The sequence below is a fragment of the Remersonia thermophila genome, chromosome 1 (genome assembly GCF_042764415.1).
Source record: "Remersonia thermophila strain ATCC 22073 chromosome 1, whole genome shotgun sequence".
Classification (NCBI taxonomy): Eukaryota; Fungi; Ascomycota; class Sordariomycetes; order Sordariales; family Chaetomiaceae; genus Remersonia; species Remersonia thermophila.
This window is the reverse complement of record NC_092217.1, coordinates 3083117-3099952: the sequence shown is the minus strand read 5'-3', so window position 1 is coordinate 3099952 and position 16836 is coordinate 3083117. Positions and strand designations below refer to the sequence as shown.

General features: G+C 59.2%; 6 protein-coding genes across 6 annotated transcripts; 2 read left to right on the top strand and 4 right to left on the bottom strand.

Moving 5' to 3' along the window:
- Positions 1-187: 187 nt before the first annotated feature.
- VTJ83DRAFT_871 (uncharacterized protein) lies at positions 188-2666 on the bottom strand (the record flags this gene model as incomplete). The annotated part of the gene is made up of 2 exons (XM_071014562.1): positions 188-2478; positions 2561-2666. 2 exons carry the CDS (start codon positions 2664-2666, stop codon positions 188-190), a joined length of 2397 nt encoding a protein of 798 aa, XP_070870224.1.
- An 824-nt stretch (positions 2667-3490) lies between these two features.
- On the bottom strand, positions 3491-5394 carry VTJ83DRAFT_870 (uncharacterized protein; the record flags this gene model as incomplete). Its single annotated transcript, XM_071014561.1, has 2 exons — positions 3491-5131; positions 5191-5394. 2 exons carry the CDS (start codon positions 5392-5394, stop codon positions 3491-3493), a joined length of 1845 nt encoding a protein of 614 aa, XP_070870223.1.
- Positions 5395-6635: 1241 nt separating this feature from the next.
- On the top strand, positions 6636-8836 carry VTJ83DRAFT_869 (uncharacterized protein; the record flags this gene model as incomplete). Its single annotated transcript, XM_071014559.1, has 3 exons — positions 6636-7807; positions 7873-7978; positions 8069-8836. The coding sequence occupies 3 exons, from the start codon at positions 6636-6638 to the stop codon at positions 8834-8836; spliced, it is 2046 nt and encodes a 681-aa protein (XP_070870222.1).
- A 1077-nt stretch (positions 8837-9913) lies between these two features.
- On the bottom strand, positions 9914-12747 carry VTJ83DRAFT_868 (uncharacterized protein; the record flags this gene model as incomplete). Its single annotated transcript, XM_071014558.1, has 5 exons — positions 9914-10165; positions 10278-10359; positions 10426-11683; positions 11756-12523; positions 12603-12747. The coding sequence occupies 5 exons, from the start codon at positions 12745-12747 to the stop codon at positions 9914-9916; spliced, it is 2505 nt and encodes an 834-aa protein (XP_070870221.1).
- Positions 12748-13247: 500 nt separating this feature from the next.
- VTJ83DRAFT_867 (uncharacterized protein) lies at positions 13248-14065 on the top strand (the record flags this gene model as incomplete). The annotated part of the gene is made up of 2 exons (XM_071014557.1): positions 13248-13332; positions 13485-14065. The coding sequence occupies 2 exons, from the start codon at positions 13248-13250 to the stop codon at positions 14063-14065; spliced, it is 666 nt and encodes a 221-aa protein (XP_070870220.1).
- Positions 14066-14485: 420 nt separating this feature from the next.
- On the bottom strand, positions 14486-16025 carry VTJ83DRAFT_866 (uncharacterized protein; the record flags this gene model as incomplete). Its single annotated transcript, XM_071014556.1, has 2 exons — positions 14486-15398; positions 15463-16025. The coding sequence occupies 2 exons, from the start codon at positions 16023-16025 to the stop codon at positions 14486-14488; spliced, it is 1476 nt and encodes a 491-aa protein (XP_070870219.1).
- Between the last annotated feature and the right edge of the window lie 811 nt (positions 16026-16836).

Sequence of the window (16836 nt, the reverse complement as noted above, 5' to 3'; positions counted from 1 at the left end):
GACCGCCAGCAAGAACAACGAAAACCAACAGACAAAACAAAACAGTCAACACAAAAAAAAAAAAGAAACGCTCAAGTCCGTCCCTCCTAGGATTTCCCCATCTCACCCTCCCTCCCCACTCAACATCTCACGCTGTCCCACGCTGCTGAGCCTTCTTTGACACCTCACGCTTCACAACGTCCATCTCTCACCCACTCGCCAAATCCTGATTCTCTCTACCGCCACTTCTCTCGCTCCTCCAACCAGCGAGCACAGACGAAGCCATCAGGACATCAGGATGATCTGCGCTAAATACCCGCTGTAGGCTCAGGATAAAATCGTTCAGCAGCGCGATGGCATCGCTGGATCGGCCCTGGTCCCACCATGTTCGAGCAAGGTTTCTCATGGTCATCAACGTATCCGGGTGGTCGGGCCCAAGCGTTTCCTGGTAGATCTTCAACACCTGTTTCTGAAGTCCCTCGGCCTCGTTCAACCGATTCTGCATCCAATACGTCGCCGCAAGACTATTGAGACTCAAAAGGGTCTCTGGGTGCTCTGCCCCGAGCTTTTCCTTGCTTATCTGTACCACCTGTTGAAGAAGGTCCTCGGCCTTCTTCAGTCGCCGCTGGTCTATATACGTCAGTGCGAGATCTTTCATACTCATCAATTTATAAGGGTGGTCTGGCTCAAGCCGTTCCTGGCGGGACTTTAACACCTGTTTTTGAAGCTCCTCGGCCTCGTTCAACTGGTTCTGCTTCCGATACATATTCGCAAGGTCGTTCATGCTCTCCAACGTAGCATGGTGGTCTGGCCCAAGCTTTTCTTGGCGGATCTTGAGCACCTGTCTGAGAAGTTCCTCGGCCTCGTTGAACCGCCTCAGTCTGCGGCATATCTCCGCAAGAAAGTGTATAGCCATCAGCATGCTCGGATTGTCTAGGCCATGTTGTTTTGACTTGAGGCTATTTAACACTTTCTCGTTGAGTTCCTTGGCCTCGTTGACCTTGCCGTCTTGAATCAGGACCTTAACAATCGTTAACGTAGTATAGAGGGTTGCGTCGTGCTCCGGCCCAAGAAGCTCCTGTTGGGCTTCTCTCGCTTTGGTTAGGATTTGGTGGGCGAGCTCGTGCCTCCGTTGACGATACATAGAGTTCCCCGCACGTCGCAGAAGCCTTCCCCATGCCTCGACCGTGTCACCCCTCGGCTTGTAGTTGAGGGCTGCTTGGATGTGTGGGAAGAGACTTTGACATGTTGTCCAAGATTCGTAGTCTGGGGTTGGGAATGTCGCCGCCATCCGCTCGACGAACTGCTGATGAAATGTCTCATAGCGGCCAGAGGTTTTCAGCCACCGGTGTGTCGAGAATTGCACAAGGGGATGCATGCTGAACTCGGCACCGTCCCCTGTTCCCTTTACGGACACGAGACAGTAGTCCCTCAACATTGTTACGTCGTCACGGAAGGCATCGACCAAAGCTTGTGCCGGTGTTGATGGTGCGTCCCCGGTGGTTGAAGGTTTCAACGCCCATATAGGGATGCCTTGTGTGTCAAAAAAGCTTATCAACGACAGACAATCGGCAGCTGAACGGCGAGTTGCCCGGATGTGATCAAAGGTGATTTGCCATGTTGTAAGAATGGCCTTGGACGCGCTTATATCCCGCCGCAAGTCGCTGGCATCGTGCTGGAGAAGGTCGTCCATTCTTCGCGGAAAGTCTTCTAGGAACTGTTGGGCGGAATATAGAGGCATTCTTTTCTGGATATAAGCCGCGGCTTGGCTGATAGCGAGAGGGATAAAGCCGAGCGTTTTGACGAGCTTTTCGGCTGTCTCCGGGTCCGGGAGAGGGTCCAGCTTCTTCTTCAAAAGGTCATGGGCTTCGCCTTGAACCATGGGCCCAATCTCAATGATGTTTTTCTGGGAGCCAGTAAGCTGGCGGGCGAGTTCCATGCTTCGTGTTGTAATGAGAATCGATCCGTTGTGGCTTTGTGGTAGATAGCTGGCCAAGGGCTCGTCATCGTCACTCTGTTTGGCGCAGAATACATCGTAATCGTCGGCACTGTCGAGAATGATGATCCATTTTTCGTTCCGCTCATCGGATAGCCAGGCATGCACAAGCCGTGGAATGTTGGCTTTTGGGTCTTCGCGGCCAGGCAGCCTCAGGATGTCGGCGATTGTCCTGAAACCCTGTTCGACGCGGCGCCTCGTGGCGGCATGAATCCAGAAGATCCATTGTAGGTTCTTCTCATGCCTTTCCTTCTTCTTCCCCAGGACCTGTAGAATCAAGTTTTCATGCTTATCAGGCTTGTTCTGAGCAGCATCGATGCGACGACCATATTCGATAGCAAGCTGTGACTTGCCGACCCCGCCGAGGCCAACGAGAGCCACGCGAGTATGAGTCTGAGACTCGGAGAAGAGCTCGGCGATGCGGTCGAGGATGTTTCCCCGGTTGATAAAATCAGGATCTTTGGAGAAGGGGATAAATGCGCGTGGTCGTGGCCGCGACGGTTCTGCTGATCAACGTGCAACGTCAGCGGGGGTCTATGTCGAATACCGAGCTGAGGATTCAGAAGATGGCGTATTACTACCGACCTGGTGCAGGATAGATCTGTTGCCGGTGGAAGTTTACATTGATCGACCCGGGATTGTGGACAACCTCAACTCCTTGGTTGCCGGATCCAAAGGAGTTGGATTCCATCTCATCGTCCAGTCAGAACTTGAACCCCAAACCATCCAGGTCGATGATATAGCCAACACCAGACCGGTGTTTTGTCGGGTGCGGGGTGGAGGGATTGTCATGCGACAAGGCTGTCCCAGCTGGCGCCTAGTGAACACGCCAAGACGATAACTAATTCTTACAACACCTTGGCTCCAGATGATGGCGAGGCTGGGCTGCGTCAGCTCCAGCTTCGTTGGGCATAAACCGACGATGCGAGCTTCTGGTTTTGTTTGGGCATCTTCCAGACACTTGTAAAGCCCTTCCGGAATTACCAATGGCAGGGCACTGAACACAACGGGCCGTTGATTTGCAAAGCAACACTTGTGGGTATTGTGGGATGTAGATCTGTCACTATAGTCCCCTCGGGTCTACCGCTAGAGGACCCAAGCTATTTCGCGGTATGTCGTGGGTGTGGGTGACGTGTGGGAATGGTGATTGCTTGAGGGTTAACTAGTCTGGGACGGAATCTCAGGGGATGAATGACATGCATGTGAAGGATCCCAGTGGCAGGAGAGGCAAGTCAGGGCACTTAGAACCGGGCAAGGGGCAGAATACCAAACGGCAGCGGAGGAAGCGGCATGGTCTGATTCTCAGGCGAAATGGACCTCATACATTGGAACCACCTTCTCTCACCCGACCGTTTCTGACCCGTAATCATTGCCCCCATCTACATCCCAAAAAAAGATCGCTATACATTACACAAACCGTTCTCTCCCGGGACCTCTTTTGTTTGTACACGCGAGCCGTGGAACTCGCCCATCTGCTCGGCTCGACAAGCAACCACTTCCCGACCATCCAAGCCCTCACTGCCTCCCCAGCTTCCACTGGTAAATGACGTCCTGGATCTGGTCCCACGACAGCTCGGATGTCCTGACGCCGTGGGCGGTGGCCTCCTGAAGCACAACCGTCGGAGCCCCGCTTCCTTGGCCCTTGTTCTGGACCATGCCGCCCACCACCATCGTGGCAACGCGGCGCAGATCCTCCACGGTGAGAGCGTTGATGCGGCGCGTCATTTCGCGGACGGGGATCTTGCGACCGTGGACCTGGACTTGACGGCCTAGATCCTCGAGCTCGACCATGCGGCTCTCGAGGTTCATGAGCAGGCTGCTGCGCAGCTGGTTCTTTGCGCGGGCGACCTCGACGGGGTTCAGGGCGGCGTAGCCGCTGGCCTCGGTCAGCGAGTGCAGCTCGCGGCACATGACCTGCAGCATGGCGAGGGTGCGACCAGGGTAGCACGAGGCGGCGATGCCAAAGAGGCCCGAGTCGGTGTACGAGTGGTTGAAGGCGACGCACGACTCGACCCAGCCGTGCTGGTTGAGAACGTTGGTGTAGAGCCGCGAGTACATGCCCTTGCCGGGCCCGCCAGCCGAAAAGGAACCACCGCCCCCGAGGAGGGTCTGCAACGTCGCGAGCGCGTAGATGTCGTCGGAGGAGATGGGTAGGCCTTCGAATGCGAGCTGGATGTGGGTGAACGTCGGGAGGTTGGGGTTGAGCGGCGGTGGCTGCGGCGGGAGCGACAGGAAACCGCCCGTGTATTGGGCCGGGCGGGTCAGGTCGTCGGACGAGATGGGGACAATGGGCTGGGATCCAAGCGGCGAGGAGGTGTTGCTGGGTGCGAGGTTTTTGAGGAAGGGGATTCTAGAGAAAAGACCCGAGGACTCGGAGGAGGAAGAGGAGGAGGAGGAAGAAGAAGAAGAAGGGGCAGAGGAAGACGAGGCGCTGGAGGCATCGCTGTCATAGCTGGAGGATTCCGAGCTGAGGGATGTTTCGGACCCGAACTCTGAGGGCTTCGGAGAGGCCGGCTCTGACCTCTCCATGCTGCCAAAGTGCTTCTCAGCCAACCTGACGGCTTCTTCGTGAGACACGCCGGCAAAGGCAACCACTATGCGGTCTGGGCGATAGAAGGCATCGCGGTAGGCCTGGATGACGTCCCGGTTGATAGCATGCAACCTGTCCTGCGGGCAGAGCAGGGGGTTCCCGAGCGTGTTGTCCTTGAAGGCGGCGGTGTGGACCAGCTCGGGCAGGATAAGCTCGGGCTTGGACCAGATCTCACGCACTTCGTACTCGGCCGTCTCGAGCTGCTGGGCAATTTCTTCGTCGGTGAGCCTGGGGTCCCGGATGGTCTCGGCAAGCAGCTCCACGGTGGTCGGGATGGCCGAGTTGAAGGTGGCAGCCTGGTACATCATGGACTCCCTGGAGGAGGCGCACTGGATGTTGCCACCGAGCTTCTCGACCGTCTCGAGCATCTCGTCGGCGGTGCGCGAGCCCGTCGACTTGAAGGCCAACCGGTCCATGATGTGGCTGGCGCCGCGCAGAGACTCGTTTTCGTAGCGCGAGCCGGCGTCGATGTAAACGCCGACGCCCGAGAAGGCGTCGGGCAGGTCCTCGGAGGCGACGCGGATGCCATTGGGAAGGGTTGTGATGCGGTCTCGCTCGGTGGGCTCCTGTGAGGGGGTTAGCCCATGCCATGCCGACGTCGTTTCCCTGCCCGTTCTCGTCTTGCCTTTGGTGCAGGTTCTGGCACGCGCACTCGAATGCCGGAGCGGGCGGGCGTTGCAAACGCCCTTGTACTCGCCGGCGTTGTGAACAAGAGAGCGCGGCTGTCTCTACACGTGGCCGGAAGCGAAGACCACGGTGTGCACGGCGTTCGCGGGGCCGGAATCCGGGACCGGCCTAGTAGCCGTGTCGGCCGGGAGGATCTGAGCATGGCGAGAGCGGTTGTCTTGTGGCGGCCCAGAGGCGGCGAGCTGGTGTTGGATGCTGCCGCAGAGCTATTCGGAGCGCCGAAGACATGCGCCAGCGGCCGGAGGTTGGGGTTCGGTACCTGAGGTAGGTTGGAAAGATCCCTAGGTACCTATGCACCGCAGTCTCGAGGTTGCAAAATGCCGTTCCCGCATTTCCAGCATCCAAGATCTGGTCGGCCTTATCGATAAGACCCGCGAACAAAGCCATCCGCCTCCCCCACCTGACAGCCTGCAGACGAGATCCACTTTGGCCTCCGCGACCTGAAGGCCTGCAGCCTTGCCCAATGCATCCATCGAGCCCATCAGTCCCGTTGGTATTGCATTCTCGTGCCCTTTCACCTGAGGATCCTAGACAACGTGGACGGTCAACACACGAAGGCCGATTTTTTTTCGGCGGCCAAGAGGAGACCTCAAAGACCCAAACAGGTTGGGCTCCAGTTTCAGGGCTTTTCGGACATTGATGGACAGCATGGCCAGCTCAACAACAAGCAACCTTCCTGACCGCAGATGATTCAACGCTGGACTCTGGAACCGGGCACCTAGCTCGAGGACAAACGCCCTTTCGACAGTGTACCTGTTGGTTCTATTGGGTTAAGGTATATACCTACCACCTACCTTGGGTGAATGGTATACCTGACGCCAGGCTCCAAAAACAACAACCACACATACACACACACACACACACACACACACACACACACACACACACACACACACACACACACACACACACGCCCTTTGGCCTCCCACTGGAAGTCCTGCATCATTGCTTTACCTTCCCCAGATTGATTCCGGCCCTGGCTCATTCTTATTTCTCTTTGGCTCTGGACTCAAGTCCGAGTCTCCACTGTCTTCTTGTGCCGGCCTAGGGATTCGGGCGGCTTCTGTTCTGTTGGCGGCTCCATCCAGCAGGTCACACAAAAAAACCACTGCGCCGCCCGCCTAAAGCAGCCAAAGGAAAACAGGGGGCCGGGGGGGGGGTTCTCCAAAGACATCCTGCACTCCAGTTACACCACCGCCCAGCCCACCTCTCCTTTCCGTCCCAACTCCCAACCCACCCCCTTTCGGCTGTCGACATACTCTCGACCCCAAGGAACACAGGCAAATCATATTCCACCCATGCTCCCGTCCAAATCCTCGGTCCATGACGTGTGAGCCTGTCGCCGGATAACCACATACCACCTCGACGCCCTGCACATCGTCAATGTTTTACCAAGCCTCGCCCGCATCCCAAGGGCCTGGAAACCTTGGCGCCTCTCCGCCGACAACCACAACCACAACCCCCGCGTCCTCAACGCCGCCCGCAAGGACCAGTCGCCTACGAGGCCTATCGTACCTGCGCAACTACACCCACACGCACATCCTATCCCGCGACTCTAGCTCTGCCAGCTCTCACAGCCAGGCCCCAGGGACCTCTACGACGACAACCACACCGGCGTCGACATCGACATCGACCGCAACATCGACGCCACCCACCGTGCCAGCAGCCACGCCGTCCGCCCCTGCAACGACCGTCATCTCGCCCACGAACCCGTGGTTTTCTGCTCTCCGCAACAGCCACAGCAACAACAACGCCGAGCCGTCCGCCGCCGCCGCCGCCGCAGGCTCCACCTCCGACGCCAACCCCTCCTCGTCCGGTCGCCGCTTCTCCAACCTCGTCCCCACCCTCGCCCAACCCCTCGGCCTCTCCAGTTCCTCAACCGGGGGAAAGGCACACACCGGACCGGCCGCACAGCCAACAACGGCCACAGCGGCAGACGCTCGGCCGTCCGACAACCCCGCCGCCTCGTTGTTTGGCGCCTCTCCTGCCCCACCCGCTCGACCCGACGCGTTAGCCACCGCTCCGTCGGCCGGCGACATGGCCCGGTCCCGTTCAGCAACCGCAAGCGATGCCGCCTCCGGGCCAACTCCCAACATGGAAAACCTGCCCTCGATCCGCTTCAGCACCTTCTACGACCCTCGCGCCACCCGGCCATCGCTCAAGTTTGCCCCCATTTCTCGCACCCTCCCGACAGGCAAGGAGATCATCCGCGTCGGTCGCTACTCCGAGCGCGACAACCAGCAAAACGTGCCGCCAAACACGCCATCGGCAGCCCCGGTCGGCTTCAAGAGCAAGGTCGTCAGCCGGCGCCACTGCGAGTTCTGGTTTGAGGATGGCAGGTGGTACATCAGGGATGTCAAGAGCAGCTCGGGCACCTTTCTCAACCACATCCGCCTCAGCCCCCCGGGAACCGAGTCCAAACCGTTCCCTGTCAACGATGGCGACATCGTCCAGCTGGGTATCGATTTCAAGGGCGGCGAGGAGATGATCTTCCGCTGCGTCAAGATGCGGCTAGAACTCAACCGCGGCTGGCAGAACAAGTTGAACACGTTCAAGTAAGCATAGCCGATACGAAAAGACCAACCCTAAAGACAGAACACACGGCTGACCTAGGCACTAGCATGGCCGCGCACAAGAGGCTTCGCAACATGGCGGCCGGCGCAGCCAACGGCGAGTCGAACTCCTCATACTCTCAGGACTGCTCAATATGTCTCAACAGCATTGCGGTAAGCACCCCACGCCCTCTCCGCTCAGACCGAGCAACACACAAGCGTCGGGCAGACGTCAACTAACGCGTTTCATTTGCCCGCCGCCAGCCATGCCAATGTCTTTTCGTGGCTCCCTGCTCCCACACATGGCACTACAAATGCATCCGCTCCCTTCTGACTTCGCCATCGTACCCCATCTTCATGTGCCCCAACTGCCGCGCCACGGCCGATCTTGAGGCTGAGGTTGAAGACCCCGAAGATTGGGGCGAGCAGCTTGACCCGGACGAGCTCTCGGCTGCGCTGCATGTACCACCACAACAACAGCAGCAGCAGCAGCAACAGCATCCGCTCTCTGCTGCCCCCGTTGACGTCAACCCCGGCGCCCCTGACCATCTCTCCGAACGCCGCAGGTCTATCGAAGTCTCCCGCCCGGCTCCCCAGCAGCAGCAACAACAGCAGCAGCAGCAGCAGCAGCAACAGCAAACTGAAGTCCCCGACGTTACCATGCTCATCGACCCCACATCCCCCAACCGCCAAGCCTGTCCCGGGCAGTACGACGGCGCAGGCGCCCTCACCGCCGCCGATCCGACCGTCTCGCAGCACTCCATCTCCAGTCCTGTGCCCATCCCTTCCACGGCCGCCTCCTCCGCAGCTGTCCAGGGAGGGGATGCCCGCCGAGGTGGCGCCGCTCGGACCCCGTCCCCGACGGGCGGCCCTGCGGCGCTCATATCGGGCATGGGCCACGAAGGGCCCATCACGCCGAGGAACGACGCTGGGCCGTGGGTGTTTGATGGGAGCGGGGTGCGGCTGAGCTCGGAGGGGCCAAGGCCGCCGGGTGCTAGCGGGAATGTGGATGGCGGCGGGGGGTTTTCTTAGTTAGGAAACGTGATGGTGTGGCATGGCGTGGTGGTACGGGGCCGGATGCGAGGGGAATGAGGGGAGGATAACGGCCTGCTTTTTTCAATGACGGCGAGGAGGTAGACGAGGGGAGGGGGAGGAGGAAGTCAAGAAGGAGGAAGTAATGATTAACCAAGGTAGGCATGGCTGAGTCCCTTGCAAGAGTTTGTGGGGAGGAGTTGGTGGCCGCTTTGCTGCAGCATTCATTGTTTTTGTTTGGTCTCCAGGTCATAGTACTGGCTTTCCGTTGTTTTGCTGTTTGCCTTTTGGTCTGCTCTGTCACTGTTGCGTTGGTCGCTTGCTTCTCCCTCCTGAGCTGCTTGTTCTCGATGTCTCCCGCTTTGATGAGATCCTGGCCCGGCCCAGCCTGCTGGAGCCTAGTTCGTTGTGATCAACAACAAGATGTCGACAAGGGTTGGTAGTATACGAAAGCAGGGTCTGAATGGGGAGGAAGAAGTCTTTTTTTTCTTCTTTGTTTTGCTTCTTCTGTTCTTTTTTCGGTGGAGGAAGTTGTGTGCTAGAGCTGATGACGTCCTCAACTGCTATAGCGGGTGTTTGGAGTCGGAGTTGGGGGCGTACGTGTAGGTACACCCATTGTCACCAACATGGTTGCATTGTTTGAAGGGCACTCGCTCCATCTTCATGAGCATTACACGAATCACACCGCATATTCTCGTAGCATAGAGTATTTCCATGTTGATTGAACCATCCATGACCCAAGGAACATGCCAGATGGTGGTGTTTTGTGTCCTACTCAAAAGGTCTTTGTGCGGCGGGCAAACGCTAGTGCAGGAGGGTGATATCGAGAGAAGGTGATCTCTGCAACGGAGAATCGGGGGGTAGTAGTCTGGGTTCTTCACCTGTTTCTTGCCACCATCGTTCCGGAGCGCGGGAATTCCGCTTTGCGGAAGTGGTACACAGGATCAATACATGGAATGTCAGATCTCGTATTGGAAGTGTATTATCTCCAGGGACATATATCCTCCTCGATTGGTTCTTTCATCACCAACCAATCCCCCGGTCCCTATCCTCCCCTTGCCATGAAGACTCCCATCTTCACCTCTTGAAAACCGCCAACCCCAACCTCTCAATCTCCCTTCCTTCGGCTGTGTTCCTCCCAGCAGCCTCGAGCAGTCTCGTCCACGCCTCGGCGTCCTTGATTTTGACCGCCTCTTCGGCCGCCTTGACACGCAGCCCGCACTTCTCGTACATGATGACGGACTGGCCCGGTTCGAGCCCTTGGCACTTAGGGATGAAGGTGGCGGCGAGACGGGGATTTCCGGCCTGAAGGATTTGGTTGTAGAAAGGCTGCGGGAGAGACGACGAGTGTTAGCCTCGCTGGGGCTTCTCGGGTTGGAAATCTGGGGGGAGTTGCGGGGCATGAAGGATCACGGGGGACGAGAAGAGAAAGAATGCGTACCAGCCAGCCGATGGGGCTCTTGCGCTGGCGAGATATCTCTTCCAGCTCGTTCCAGTCGCGCTTGGCGACGAGTGCTTGGAGTCTGAAGCCGGCCTGTGGTTAGCTGCGGAGGTTTCACAAGACCGAGCAGAGGCGTTGCTATGCTTACCGGATCCACCAAGCCACCTTATCAGGGACCTTGAACTCGTTCTGGATCTTCTTCGCCCTCCCATGATAACCGAGCCGGATCAGCTTGAACATGGTCTCGTGCACCGAGAGGCCCGTAAAGTTGTCCGTCAAGTCGCGGTCGAACGTCTCCTGCATGCGCAGTAGCGCCGTGGCTTCCTTCAGCGCTCCCAGCTCAAACGCATGCTCCTTGGCGTTGTCTGCAAGAAGCTTCGCAGCGAGGACCAGCTTGTCGCTCGCCGTCCGGTTCTCAGGCTGGCGCAGGGCCTCGCGGATGAAGACGGCCGCGCCGTCCAGCCGGCGATCGTCTTGGTAGTACATGTCCTTGAGCAACGTGGTGTCCTCGCGGCCATCGCCGTCGCCTCTGCGCGCGGCCGCTTCCACCAGGGCCGTGGCGGTGGGCCGGCTGTTGATGACGCGGAAGAAGCCTGCAAGCGGCAGCTTTCTCTTGAGCTGGTGCAGGACGAAGTAGATGAGGTCGGTGTCGCCGCTCTCGATGGCCTTATCCAGGGCGAGCTCATCCTCCTCCATGCTCAGCAGGAGCGGCACCTGCCGGCCAGCGCGCGGCTCGTGGTTGAGGAGCTCTGTGGCGAGGCGCCCCCGGCCCTCATCGTACGCGGCGCGTGCTATCGCCTCGAAGGAAATACCGGGTTTCCCGGAGAGCTTCTCGACGATCTTCCGGCAAATGGTGTCGTCATCCTCGGAGCCCAGACGAACTTTGGAGCAAGCCCAATGCACATAGATCTTGTCTGTTGGCAGCCGTAGATAGGATGCAATGCGGAGAGCCAGGAGGTACTCGTGGCGGTGCAGGAGGCGGGTGATGAGACCTGACGGCGAGAGGCGGAGGTACTGCTCGTACGACAACGGCAGGCCGACCTCGTAAAAGCGGACGGCATTGAGGACCCTTAAGGTCTCGCACATGTCGACGAAATCGTCGCTGTTGTAAATGTCGAGGACCGACTTGCCAAACGAGGCGGCTTTGAGCAGCTGCTTTTGCCAGTGGACGCTGAACTCCTGGCCTGCCGCGCTGATGCAGGTGTCGACCGCCTCGACGAGCTGAGGCCGGATCAGCTGGATGTTATCGTCTGCCTTTGGAGACTGCAATTCGAGCTGCTCGACGGCATCCACCAAGATGGAGGCCGGGGAGTCAGCGCCGAGACGGAACACCTCTTCGGTGACGTCGGGAACGCGCTGGAGAAAGTCGCATGTGTCGTTGGCCAAGATCCTGACTCCATCGTAATCTGCTGCGGTTAGAGACGAGTTCAAGATGGTAAGGAAAAAAAAAAAAAAAAAGAGCCCGGAAAAGCGCCCACCTGGAATCACATGTATCCGGCCGCTGTCATAGATGAAGGTGGCGAGCGAACCGCTCGGACCAACCAGGTGCACCTCATCTTCCCACGCAATGACGACGGCGTCGTTTCCACACCATTCAAAGTATTTTGGCGGGATTTTGGACCTCGAGTCGTGTTCGCTCAAACGGGTCTGGAAGTCGCTGGTGATGACGTGGGCTTTGCCGGTGGCCGTGTAGAGGCCAACGAAGCGACCGTTCGGGGAGACGGCGATGTGGGTAAAGGGGCCGATGTCGAGGAAGCGATCTTCGCACTCGCTCGCGTCGCACACATAAATGGTCTGGTTAATGCTGAGGAGCACCTCGACGGAGCGCGAGAGGGTGTAAGCGGGCGGGATGATGTTCCACGCGTGGATATGGCCTTCGGGGGGCTGCGCCAGCAGCTTGGGGCGCGGCTCGTCGTACGAGGAGACCAAAACAAGCGCGTTGTTGTTGAGAAGGGCAACGAGGCCGTGGGCGTAGAAACGACAGGATCGGACGCGGACCTCATCAGCGCCGTTGCCCAAGGAGAACTGGGTGAATTCGCCCTGGAGGTCGTAGTAGCATCGCACGGTTCCGTCGGCGGTGACGACGAGCAGTTTCTCATCCTCGGACCACCCCAGACCCTTGATGGGTCCCTGATCCCAGTTGATGCGACGGATGAGCTTGCCGGCGCAGCTGTAGATGTCGATGGAGGGTTTGGATGGGCGGGTGGGTTGGTAGGCGATCAGCTTATCGTCGTCGCGGTACAGTGCTGCTGGTCCATTAGAGACGCGTTGCCGAGGGGGGAGGAAGGGTCGAGAGGCCAAGGCGAAACCATCTATATCACTCACCGATGGCGCCGCCGTAGGGAGCTCCAGCGACATGGAAGTGGTCGAGGTCCAAGTCCTGGTCGAACACCTGCGTGTACAGCTGGATCTTGCGATAGAAGCGCTCACCCAGCTGCTCCCAGCCTGCTGTGGGATGCGCAGTGTCCATTGTGTGTCATGTCCTCATGCTGGACATCGAAGGAGCTGGGGAGAAGGGGTGTACACTGCTGTGTATCCCTGTACAGATGCGAAGGTGTCCAAACTGGAGCTTGGTGGTTTTTGTTGACAGTCCGCAGCTCCGGCGGGAGAGATTCACCGGGCACTGGAGGTTGCACGAGGCATACCATATGGACTGGACCGGGCAGTGGAGCCCCGGGGACCAACCTACCTACCTACCTTCCCGACCCGACCCGCCAACTTCCCACTGCGTAGCAAGTGGAACGGGCCATTCAGCAGGGGGGGGGGGGGGGGGTGGAACCCCAGCAACGTGCGGCAGGGTGCCCCGCAACACTAATCCCAGGTATCTTGCTAATTGCGGGGCTCACCCATCAGCTGCAGCTTCCCAGCTCCCGTCCCCAACCTGTGCCTCTTAGATCACGACGTAGAACGTCCCTTGTTCGTTCAGTTTGCTTTTCTTCTCCTCCAGATTTCAGGGGGCACGCCGCCGTCATGGCCGACTGGAAGCAAGAGTACATCGACGACATCCTGAATGCCGAGAAGCAACGCAATGCCGACCGCGAGTTGATCGTAGCATGTCAGTCGTCCCGCCGAACCCCGCCTCGTCAACAGAGGAATCCTTATCATCATTCATCCCCCGTTCCAGAAGATGACCACCTCCCCAAACTCGCGAAAGCCAGCCGCCAGCAAGGAAGATCCAGGCTAACCCCACATCGTCCCACCCTTCAGACTCCCAGCTCGTCGACCGCGTGTCCTTCCTCGAGGCCGAGAACGCTGCCCTCCGCGCCCAGCTCCAGGCCGGGGCGGAACCCGCCACGGCAGCCAAACCCTCGGCCTCCTCCGGGAAGAAGCCGTTTGCAGCCCCAGCAACCTCTCTCGACCCGCCGCCCGCCGCCGACGACGATACCGCCCAGCTCATCGCCCGCCTGCGCGTCGACCTCGCCGAGGCTCTCCGCTCCCAAACCCAGTTCCAGCAGCGCCTCCAGGCCGCCGAGGACGAGCTCGGCCGGCTGCGGGCGCGGACGAGCGCCGACGCCAGGGCCCTCCGCGAGCTGACGGCGGAGAAGAAGCTGCTGACGACAAAGCTGCGCGACCGCGAAGAGGAGCTGCGGGTCAAGAGCAAGCTGGTGGCAGACGTGCAGGACGAGCTCGCCGTTCTCAACATGCAGCTCGACGTGGTGGAGCGCAAGCGCGCAGAAAAGGAGGCCGAGAACCGCCAGCTCGTCGAGCGCTACATGCGCCGGGTGGATCAGGAGGTCGAGGCGCTGAACATGGCGAACGAGCCGCTGTTTAAGAGCAAGAAGCGGTGATACGGGGGGTGCGGTTCAACAAGTGCTGTTAGGGGGGATCTTCTCTTCGCATTGCTGCTGTTGGAGCTTGCAACTTGCCCCGGGTATCCGACTACATTGGTACGTACACACACACCCACCCACACACACACATAGCCCTACTTCTAGGTCGGGTCGGGCCGCTCGACCCGTCCGCGACGACCCTTGCCAGTTTCAGCCGACAAACCCTTCCAAAGCCACTGCCGCTTCGACCAACACATCCATGAAATGAAACGTCTCAAACAGAAAGCGACAGCCGTCGAATGGGGATACTCGCTCGGCTCAGTCCGTGAAGACAACACCTTCTTCCAACCTCTTCATCTTCAACCTGTACACGAGAACTCCAACAATAACAAGGTCACCTCCCGCTAACAATGCGCACCAACCAACAGGGTATCTCCATCACTTCCTCGTCGAGATGCAAAACGTCCCTCCGGCACCCGTCCAGCTGACATACCCCTCGGGGTACGTCAGGTGCTCCACCTCGAGAATCGACGACGCGACATCGTTCTCGGCGATCTTGTTGTCGTGGACAAACGTCTTGAGCGACACAATCTTGCAGCCGACCTTGAGGTCGAGGAACATATTGACGAGGTGGTCGTTTAGCTGCGACGTAAAGGCCTGGTTGTTGACAAGCACCACGTCGGCGCGCTTGAGCGCCTCGAGCGTGCCCTCGTTCTTGCGGAAGTCGCCGCGCTCCAGATGCACGCTTCCCGACGAGAGGCCCCACAGCCGGCACCGCTCCGCAAACTCTCTCTGCTGCGCCTCAGCCAGGTTGCACGCGTTCTCCATCACCTCGCAGCCCCAGCTCTCGCACCCCCTCTCGAGCGCCGCCTGCAGCGTCACGCTACCGGCGCCCGAGCCCAGGTCGACAAACACCTTGCCCGAGCTCAGCTTGGTGCGATCAAAGATATCGGTGACGAAGGGATGCAGGAGCTCGCCATAGACGTTGTCGGTGCCGTTCTCGTACTTGGTCAGCAGGTCGACCTTGGGGGCTACGGTCCGGTCGTACACCTGGTCCAGGATGAACTCGACCAGCTCGGGCGGGATGCCCCGCATGGAATCGATGTTCCGGGCGATGACGCCCTGCTCCTGGAGCGCAAGGATCCGGCTGTTGTACTCCTCCAGAGCCGCCTTGAACCCGCGCCCATCCTGGGTGTTTTTGCTCTTCTCCAACCGGCGGTGGATGCCCGTGTCCTGGTCGAGGAACGGCTTCGCCTGCTCATTGGTGAGGTAGGTCGACGCCACGAACCGCACCACCTTCATGATATCGAGCGCGCCGTCGATCTTGTCCTTGCCCCACACGAGCTCGTACCTGGGAACAGACCTGCGTCAGCCACCGGGCCGCCATCTTGGAATCAATCAAAAACACGACTTACCGCTCCATGTGCTTGGACCCGGGATACCTCAGCTGGACCCCCACCTCGTCCCGCGCCAGCTTCATCACGGGCTGGCACTTGTCTTTCAGCGACGCCACGTCGGCCGCGTGCACGATGGCCGGCCTCTCGTCGCCGCCCCGCCCGCTCCACAACCGCGGGTGCCGCAGCCGCCGGTCCGGGTCCTCGACGGTGCGCGCCCGCTTGGCCCGCTTGTTCGGGTCCAGGCGCTCGCGCCAGTCATCGTCGTCGTCCGAGCCGGGCTCGGAATCGCTCAGCGGCGTGGCGGCGGCGGGGCTCGCTCTCGCGCTGGCGGGCTGGCGGCGCTTGCGGGGCGGTGAGGAGCATGGTTTGGAGACGTCGGGGGAGGTCTTGCGCTTGGGCGCCTGGACGTGAGGGGGGATTGGGGACGCGCGAGGCGTGCTGCGCGCGCTGCTGGTGGAGGGGGGTTGGAGCGACGAGGCGCGCGGGGTCGTTGTGGGCTTGGGCTTCTTCTCGACGGGCTGCTTGATCTTCCGGACCTCGGTCTGGACTCGGAATTTTGATTTTTGGTTGAATATGCTCATCCTGGGCCGGTTCGGGCGCCTGCGGGCGCTATGATGAGGGTCTTTGAAAGGGAAGGGAGCTGCCGAGACTGCCGAGATTGAGGTGGAAGGAAGTGCGAGAGAATCGTGCGAAAGGGTCCGGGTCGGCGGTAGTGTATGATCCGGGCCGGTCAACCAACAAGTAATAAAATTCTTTCAGGGGGTTTCTTTCTTTGAACTAGAGAGTGCGGGCGTTGTGTCTGGCGCTAGAAACTCGTATTGCGGTGACGCGTCGCGTGCGATGGAGCGAACGGGTCTTTTGTTGCAACGTGGAGTGCACGGTTAAGAAAGTCGAGGCTTGGTCTACTGTGTAAGGATGGTAATTCTGGAAACGAAAACAAACAAAAAAAAAAAAAAAAAGGCTGCAGAAACCCCAAACTACCGATGACGGGAGTGGGTGGTTCGAGCGTGAGGTCGGCGGGAAGTTGTTGTTGTTGACGAGGATCGAGAGCAGCGGAGGAAGAAGGTGAAGGGTCTCCGAGATGTCGGGACAAAGTCAAGGGCGAAGCGAGAAGCGAGGCTGCCGTTGCAGGTGTTGCGGCGGGGTTTGGGATGGAAGGATGGGACGAAAGAATTCCCACCCGCAGCAGCGGGAAGGCGCCCCCCTGTCTTGTCACCCGACGTCTCCTGCGGCCGCCGCCCGGTGCAAGTGGGAACTGCGAGATGGATGGTAAGCCTTGCTTTTCTTGGCTTCCCTTGGGGGGGGGGGGGAGGGACTTGGCATCGACGCTTCCCTGGATGTACTGTGTAGAATGACAAACTTCGTGGGTTGCCGAAACAGGCAAGATGTGGG